Source organism: Nicotiana sylvestris, chromosome 2 (genome assembly GCF_000393655.2).
Source record: "Nicotiana sylvestris chromosome 2, ASM39365v2, whole genome shotgun sequence".
Classification (NCBI taxonomy): Eukaryota; Viridiplantae; Streptophyta; class Magnoliopsida; order Solanales; family Solanaceae; genus Nicotiana; species Nicotiana sylvestris.
In genome coordinates, this window is record NC_091058.1 from 175,399,356 (window position 1) to 175,408,862 (window position 9,507).

The following is a 9,507-nucleotide window of genomic DNA, read 5'->3' on the forward strand; positions in this document are numbered from 1 at the left end:
CCAACTAGCACAAGTACGGAATAATTCTACCAACCAAGCTTAGGCAGCTAGAAAAAAATACAGTAATATTTTTTTGTCATCCTTAAGACTTTACTCCTACTCTATCATAACTCACAGGATAATCGCAGCTAACAATATGCAAATTTTAATCTTTCAATCCTTTTCATTGTTTTTTTCTGAGACAAACTGGAATCTTTCTATCCTTTTTCACAAGAATATCTCCATTTCCTTTATACCGTTTACAGACAAGGTAAAAAGTTAAATCGTTCAATTAGTATGTTCTCCCTAATGAATCTTGTGAAAATGAGACCTCTACGACCTTACCTCAATAACGCCACTTATTTTGCTTATTCTTGTAGTTTATACAATTATCACTATCACTATGGATTATAAAACAAATCCAACTTGTATTATTTTCAATCGTAACCTATTTTAAATGGTAAGTAGTTCAGTCTTAAATTATCCTTACCCCTACCCTAGGTTAGAAAGACTGTTTCCAAATAGACCCCCAGCATCCTTCCCTCCAAGAACTTCCAACCTTGCTCTTGGGGAGACTCGAACTCACAACCTTTCGGTTGGAAGTGGGGGTTGCTTACCATCAGAGCAACACATCTTATCCTAGAATTATATGATCTAATTATTAAAATTGAAATATTGGTCCACGCAAAGTTTTGGCCTTAAAAACCATCAAAAATGAAAAGAACTTAAACAATTCTTTTGCCAGAAGTCTTCCAACGTGTTGCCAAGAAAATCTCTGGGATCATACTCTTCCTTCATAACATCTCATTTCGTTTGGCTGTAATACTTTTCTTTATCGTGATATTATAATCAACAACAACAACAACAACAACAACAACCCAGTGTAATCCCACAAGTGGGGTCTGGGGAGGGTAATATGTACGCAGACCTTACCTCTACCCCGAGGGGCAGAGAGGCTGTTTCCAGGAGACCCTCGGCTCAAAGAGGCAACAAGAGACACTATATTAGTACTATCAATAGACTCATAATAAAACAACATAAAGTACCATAAAATCCATAACATAACATAAATACCATAAAAAACAAAGTAACAGCAATATAAGAGATATAGGAAATACGAGAAAGATGTAAGGTATTAATACACAGAAGATAAAGCCCATCATCAGTAGTTGATCAATAGCATCCTAAGACTAATTCCTAACTGGCTAGTCTCACTCTAGTGCGCTGTAAAAAAGACATCACAATTTCCCCTAACCTACAACCTTAATGCTCGATCTCCACAATTCCCTGTTTAGGGCCATGTCCTCAGTAACCCTAAGTCGCGCCATATCCTGCCTGATCACCTCTCCCCAATACTTCTTAGGTCTCCCTCTACCTCTCCTCGTACCCACCACCGCCAGTCGTTCACACCTTCTCACCGGTGCATCAGTGTTCCTCCTCTGAATGTGCCCGAACCATCTGAGTCTTGCTTCCCGCATCTTGTCCTCCATGGGGGCCACACCCACCTTCTCTCGAATATCTTCATTTCTAATCTTATCCTTCCTTGTATGCCCGCACATCCACCTCAACATCCTCATCTCTGCAACTTTCATCCTCTGGATGTGTGAGATCTTCACCGGCCAACACTCGGTCCCATACAACATAGCAGGCCTAACCACTGCCCTATAAAATTTACCTTTCAGTAACAGTGGCACTTTCTTGTCACACAGGACTCCCGTCGCTAACCTCCATTTCATCCACCCCACCCCTATACGGTGTGTGACATCCTCGTCGATCTCCCCGGACCCCTGAATAAACGACCCCAGGTACTTGAAACTACCCCTCTTAGGGATGACTTGAGAATCAAGCCTCACTTCCACTCCCGCTTCCGTCGGCTCTGCCCCAAATTTGCACTCAAGGTATTCCGTTTTCGTCCTGCTCAACCTAAAACCTTTGGACTCAAGGGTCTGTCTCCAAACCTCTAACCTCTCGCTGACGCCGTGTCGTGTCTCGTCGATTAGGACTATGTCATCAGCAAATAGCATGCACCATGACACCTCCCCCTGAATATGATGCGTTATAGCATTCATCACCAGGGCAAATAGGAAAGGGCTGAACGCAGACCCTTGATGCAATCCCATAAAAACCGGAAAATAATCCGAATCGCCTCCTGTTGTCCTAACCCGAGTCTTAGCTCCATCATACATGTCCTTAATCGCCCTAATGTAGGCAACCGAGACCCCTTTAGCCTCTAAGCATCTCCATAAGACCTCCCTAGGAACCCTGTCGTACGCTTTCTCTAGATCGATAAACACCATGTGGAGATCCTTCTTCTTATCCCTGTATTGTTCCACCGTCCTCCTAATAAGGTGGATAGCTTCTGTGGTAGATCGCCCCGGCATGAACCTGAACTGGTTGTCTGAAATAGACACCGTCCTTCGCACTCTCATTTCTACCACTCTCTCCCAGACTTTCATGGTATGACTTAGTAATTTAATACCCCTATAGTTGTTACAGATCTGGATATCGCCTTTGTTCTTATACAACGGGACCATTGTACTCCACCTCCACTCTTCGGGCATCCTATTAGTCTTGGATATAACATTAAGCAACTTAGTAAGCCATTCCAAGCCTGCTCTACCCACACACCTCCAAAGCTCAACCGGAATTTCATCTGGTCCGGTAGCTCTGCCCCTTCTCATCTTACGCATTGCCTCCATGACCTCATCGACCTCAATGTCCCGACAATCACTTAGTTCATGGGGGTTGTCGGCGTTCCTCAATTCACCTAGTACAATATCCTGATCCCCTTCCTCATTTAGAAGTTTATGAAAGTAGGTCTGTCATCTCCTCTTTATCTGGTCATCCCCCAACAAAACTTTGTCGTCCTCACCTTTTATGCACCTCACTTGGTCCAAATCCCGAGCCGTCCTCTCTCTCACCTTAGCGAGTCGGAGTAACTTCTTCTCCCCGCCTTTGTTCCCTAGTTCCTCATACAAACGAGCAAAAGCTGTCGTCTTTGCCTCCGTCACTGCCATCTTTGCCTCCTTCCTAGCTACCTTATATCTCGCAATGTTCGCTCTCTTCTCCTCCTCTCCAGTGCTCCCCACTAACCGCAGGTAAGCCACCTTCTTCGCTTCCACTTTACCTTGTACAACTGCATTCCACCACCAGTCTCCTTTGTGGCCACAAGTGCGGCCTGAAGATACCCCTAACACCTCTCTTGCCGCCTTCCTTATATAGTCCGCCGTCGTCGACCACATAGTGTTTGCGTCCCCACTACTTCTCCAAGCTCCCATTGCCGACAACCTTCCTTCCAACTCCTGGGCTTTAACCTTAGTCAAGGCGCCCCACCTAATCCTCGGGCGGCCTCGTACTGACCTCTGTTTCCTTCTTATCATAATACTAACGTCCATCACCAAGAGCCTATGTTGCGTTGCAAGGGTCTCACCTGGGATAACTTTGCAATCCTCGCACAACCTTCTGTCGCATCTCCTAAGGAGGAGATAGTCAATTTGAGTCTTCGCCACCGAACTTTGGTAAGTAACCAAATGCTCCTCTCGCTTCGGAAAACTCGAGTTTGCAATCACTAGATCGAATGCCTTGGCAAAATCCAGCAGTGAGATGCCCCTCCGTTCCGTTCCCCGAAACCAAAGCCGTCATGCACCTCAGTATAACCACCTGCAGACGACCCAATATGACCATTGAAATCCCCTCCTATGAATAACCTCTCGGAAGGCAGAATACTACGAACAATGTCATCCAACCCTTCCCAAAAACGCCTTTTAATCTCCTCATCACAACCTACTTGCGGTGCGTACGCGCTAACGACGTTTAAAGTACACTCACCCACCACCAATTTAATAGTCATTAGTCTATCATTCACACACCTGACCTCTACCACCGACTCCCTAAGATGGCTATCTACTAGGATACCCACTCTATTCTTACCCCTCACGACTCCGGAGTACCACAACTTATACCCATCCGCGTTTCTCGCCCTCGATCCGACCCACCTAGTCTCCTGGACACACGCTATATTAATCTTCCTCTTCTGAAGGATCTTCACCAACTCTATAGACTTACTCGTTAGCGAACCTATGTTCCATGACCCGATTCTCAACCTATAGGCTCCCTTGCCCACTCTACCTCCCCTGCCTCCCGACCCACCCCCTGACCCCGAGCCCACTCTTTGCCCCCCCCTCTGCCCCACCTGAGGACATGCCTTTAATCTATCATCCCAGACTGCCGCCACTACACCTACGACAGATCTACAAAAGACTCGCTAGAAGGAAAGAAGTGACTACCTGTACACCTATTGAATGATTTAACTATTGTGAACTAAAGTAACATCAATTTAGCTAACACCAAAAGGAAACCAGTAGAACGGGAGGTACCAATTCCCGAGAACTAAACCTGTGTTGATTTGCAGCCCTCGATATACTTGCAAGCTCACGTGATATTATAATCAATTAATTCTAAATCCACAGTTTGCTATATTTCTAAAATGATAATCTATCAACGTTTAATTTAGACAGAAAATTGACTCAACCTTATAAAGTGAAGCAAGTCACTTCAGGACAGGAGTAAAACCTGGGCTAGTTTCTCCACAAAAATGAAATGAAATAAATAGAACCTTCGCTACATATATTAACCGGATATAATTTTCCAGTCCAATAGACGATGACAACTTACCCAACATGCAGTCCAATGGAAAACCTAAATACAACCTAGATGGACTGATGAAGACAATTTTTTTGCAATTAGAAGACAAGTAACAGCAGATGAAAGAATGTAAGGATGAAAACAAAGATGTTTACCCTTTCTACTTAATAATGCTTAATTAAAAATGTGATTCTCTCCTCCGGAAGGAATCATTTGCTCTTGGCTGATTTCGATTTTGGTAGCGTCCCAAACACCTTGTCCCAGAAAGAGGAAGTGATACCAAAACCTTTGGTCTGGATGCGAAAATGATGATTCAAATGATATTTCTGCCAAGACAAAACAGGGAAAAAGATTGTACGGTTAAAGATCGTTTAATCCTTTTTGTATACCTTACAAGTATCAAAAAATTTCCCACAAACTCAGATGAAAAACATCAGTGCTGAATCCCTCATTATCACACAATTGGCACCACTATTGAACACGGGAAAGGAAGCCAGTACAGATCTAAATCCATCAGTGACACAAACATTTTGCTAGACTGATGCCTCATGATACAAGCAGACATCTCAAAAACTAGACACTTAACCAGATGAAATCATAAGTTCATATAAAGCTAGCAATATATGGGCTAAGCTCATTAGAGAATTACAAATGAGATTGAAAACATTAGAGGGGTGCATCATGTATCGCCACTTACCTTGAGATTTTTTGGCACTTCACTTGTTGGTTGTGCATGATGCAAGTAGTAGTGTGTTACATCATACATGACATAGCCCAATAAGCCTCCTCCAAATAAAGCAGGAGCAGTAGAGGGAGTTGACATGAGTTTGATTAAATTCCAGAACTGCAACGACAAAGCACCGTATCAACTATCAAAAGCTCCGGAAAAGCTCCAGGGAGTTTGGCTTTAAGCGCAAAGCACAATTTAAGTGTGGCCTTTAGTAAGAAAAAGTTCAATGAAGGAAAAAATATATATAATTCAAGAAAAGAGTAACAATTTCATTCATAATGTTCTTCTTAACAACTAATACACATATGTGCAAATTATATTTTTTTTAGGTACTCATCGGTTTAAAATGAGCCTTTGATAACACTGGTATATACCATCTTCTCTTTTCACTAGATAGAAGGTAACCTCTTAAAACATGAGACTTTTGCCAATTTGTGTGTGTACATATAATTATATCCACATAGGTTGTCAGGTAAATATTAAATAAGCTAGTTGTTCAAAATCAAACATACCGGTACACAAAGAATAGCTGTGGCAGCAGGAGGAAAAACAAGGCGTAGACCATCCATAGGATGCTTGTGATGACAACCATGAAGAAGGTAATGAGCCGTGTTTGCCCTGTAACAAGAAGTTGCAATTACGTAATACGTTAAAAGGATAGAGTCGGAACTAGCAGGACACTAGAAGAGCAAAACTCCCTCCCTCTGGAGACAGAAGAGATACAGAGAGTACTTACCAATAGCTCTTCGTCTTTATATGGAAAAGAAATCGATGAAGAGTATATTCCATCAATGTCCACACAAAAATTCCAAAAACTACCATTAATGCCACCTCAGGAACAGTATGGCCCATCCAGAGTGATACTGAGATACTATAGCATACAACTGGGAGCCAAATGACTGGAATTGCCCACCAAACTGTGCGAGTCAGAAACTGTTTCACAAATAAATCATTTCAATACTACTATAGACTGAATAACAATAGCTATAACAATACATGGGGAGTAAAAAGTGACCCTGTTGAGTCTCATGGGCGAAAAGGATTAAATAAAGCAATACCTCCCAAAAATCACTTTCAAAAAATCGAGGTCCTTCCTTGCTAACAATAGGCTGATGAACCCATTCTTGATAAGCTTCTCCAAGGTGGCCAACCTGAAAACATATTCCAGAAGTCAATAAAAATGAAAAGCAGATATCTTATTGGTATGAGACTGTGAGTTAGATAAAAGAGTTATTTCTGCTTAGTTTTCCAGTTAGGGAATAATGATAGGGGCTAAAAAATTAGGGTTGACATAACAAACAGAAGTTGGATACAATACAATCACTAGAATAGGTTTATTAATCTAAAAATGTCAGGAAAGAGACACCTTTTCTTTGTATATCTTTCTTTTATTTCTGCCGTCATATTTATTTCTGAGGTCTTAAAAAGAGAAACAAACATAAGGATTTTGAGGCTTACAGATAGATATATGATAACAAATTAACAACTGGGACGAGGCATTTACTTTATGAACTCAATTACAAATGATCTTTCATTACACAAATGTAAAAGATTAAGACCATTGGTAGCAGACAAGCATGAGGAGAAAGAAACTATGAGATAAATTGATGGCAGCATTGACTATGGTTTACTCAACTGATCTTCTAAAACAAAAATACGAAGTGTTGCAGTTTTCACCTGGAAGACGAGAGCTTTATTTAAATCCACAGTGAAGCCCTGTGCAACCATCGTGGGACTTTGAAGCTAGTTGAGAGGAGACACACACAAAAAAAAAAGGAAACAGAATGTAATCATGTTAGGAAGGATCCAAGAGAAGATGTACTGCAAAAGGAGACGATGAAAAGTTCCACCATTTGAGTGCAACCATTTAAAGTTACTTTTTCTGATTGAGACAATATAGGGGAAATAAAAACCATCAAATAAGGAGGCAATACAGAAATCAGCCATCCCACGTTGTATATTTTCTTTCTGGTTAGCTTTGTGTTAAACTTATACTTCCTCTTCAACTTAGAAATTGACGTCTTTCATTAACTAGTCATGTCACTGGGTACATGTATTCATTAACTAGCTCGAAGGATTTGCTAGCTAGTAGACTTCACCCCTAATAATATCTTGGCATATTTCATGCAAGTTTAATTACCGTGATCAAGCAAACAATATTCTCATGATCTACCTGTTCCACAATACACTCGTGGAAATTAGAGAAGACATACAATTGTTCTTTAGCAGAGCCTCTGTCCAAGCACGATTCCTAGCTTAGTGATCCATTTTGAGAGGGATAAATATTAAGGTAAGAATTTCTTTGTCTCTTTGCTCTCTTTTTTTTTTTTTTTTTTGAAATGGTTAGTCCCACCTCAGTTCAAGCATAATGTTAAGGTAAGAACTCAGACATAGTTGTATCTAAACACCTATTGATCCAAAAGCAATGTTTAAGACATGCATAGATATACTTCAAGAAGAAAAATAATATGGCCTGACAAAACAACTATACCAAATGTCAAGTGTAGTTTAAAAAGAAGCCTTAAATCAGTTTGCCATTGTCATTACCCTGGTTTGAATTATTAACCTTGTTTAAGTTAAACATTACAGACTGCCTAAGGCTTAAAAGTAAAAAAGAGCCAACATGGAGATATTGAAAAAGAAATGTCTCCGCAATCTAGACTATTTAAGCACTCAATGCACAAATCATCAACAAAAGCTTCTATCAGACCACATATAAAAGTGAAACCTGATAAGAATAGAAAATTTTGAATCAATAATTCACCTAAAGCAATACAAACCAACAAAATAAATATTCTACATACACAATTGATTCATCAGATACTAGATTACTTGCAAATGTAAAACAAAACTGTAACATTTTCAATCATAAAAGATAACCGCAAATGAAATGACTATCCAGAAAGATGAAGCGTTTCAAATATATGGCACTTTTTATAGCTTAGCAGATGAAAAATTAGGGAGCACTCATATTTTTAAAAAAGAGAAAGGAAAAACTTTTGCCTTGACGGTTGAAACTTAGGGAAGAGCAAAAAAAATTATGATTTTGAAAAATAGGAAAACCAAAAAAGTTTTGAGAAACAAAAACAAGGATAAGCACTTCTAGTTAACTGGTAAAAGGGGGATCTTAGTAGGTTAGTTGGTTAAACTTTCACCTTATTGGTGGGGGTTCGATTCCCCACCTAGTATTGCCCTTCTTCTACCCCTATGTAATTAAAAAATAAAAATTAAGAAAAAGTTAACTGGTAAAGAACCAATCAAATATCTATAACAACTTTGTCAACAAAATCTGAACTTTGCTCTTCATCAGAAAAAAAACAAAATCCGAACTTTGCTCCAAAAGTAGTACAAAAATTACGAAAATGTGTTTGATTACAAAAAACACAGTGATTTACAGAATTGGCAATCAAATCCACAATGTACCAGCACTCAATTCACAAGCAAAAGATATAAAACCCCAAAATTCCACACTGTCTTTTTTAAAAAAAAAAAAAAGATTTCTCTGGAACCTATTCGGACTTATGTTGTATAAGGCTCATTAAAGACGGAACGCTCGTTATTAAGATTATTTCATTCATAGGCTTGAACCCAAGACGTATGATATTCGGCTAAAATGGGAGATCTACTTCACAAACAGCTAAAGTTCAATAAAACTAAGAGTAATCCAAAGAGGAAACAAAGAAATTGAAAATAAAACACACACCCGCAACAATGTTCGTGTAGCTTGAGAATTTTTCAGGTCAGATATTGACTCTGTTGAGAGGATTCCTTAGCAAGAAAGTCTCTCTACAGACCACAAATACTACTAGTCAAAACAGAACCTGGGTGCTGCCTATATAACTTGAGATATTTTAGGAGTGCAAAAAGAAATTTTGGGAATAAGAATATACTTTTTTTATATATCTTTTAGTATTGGGGATGATGATTTGGATGGTTAGATCCTAACCGCAGATTGTGTTACAGCGATGTTGAGCATCTCAGCAAATGACGTTCGATTCGTAAGATTGACAGTCTGGCAGTCATGCATACAACTCATTCATGTCAACATCGGGGACATACTGTAGTTTTGTTCAAAGTGAGAGGTCCTTAATAGCAATTTGTAATTTTGTCAATTGTGAAAAAAAATGGATTTCAAACCCTCGCCTAAACTATTA

The 9,507-nt window shown here is 39.8% G+C and overlaps 1 protein-coding gene across 1 annotated transcript; it reads right to left on the reverse strand.

Annotated features, from left to right (window-relative positions):
• Positions 1-4,579: 4,579 nt before the first annotated feature.
• On the reverse strand, positions 4,580-9,233 carry LOC104250151 (dihydroceramide fatty acyl 2-hydroxylase FAH1). Its single transcript, XM_009806724.2, has 7 exons — positions 9,057-9,233; positions 7,031-7,096; positions 6,412-6,504; positions 6,090-6,286; positions 5,866-5,971; positions 5,321-5,467; positions 4,580-4,949 (listed from the first exon to the last, which is right to left on the reverse strand). The coding sequence occupies exons 2-7, from the start codon at positions 7,079-7,081 to the stop codon at positions 4,833-4,835; spliced, it is 711 nt and encodes a 236-aa protein (XP_009805026.1). The 5' UTR covers positions 7,082-7,096; positions 9,057-9,233; the 3' UTR covers positions 4,580-4,832.
• Between the last annotated feature and the right edge of the window lie 274 nt (positions 9,234-9,507).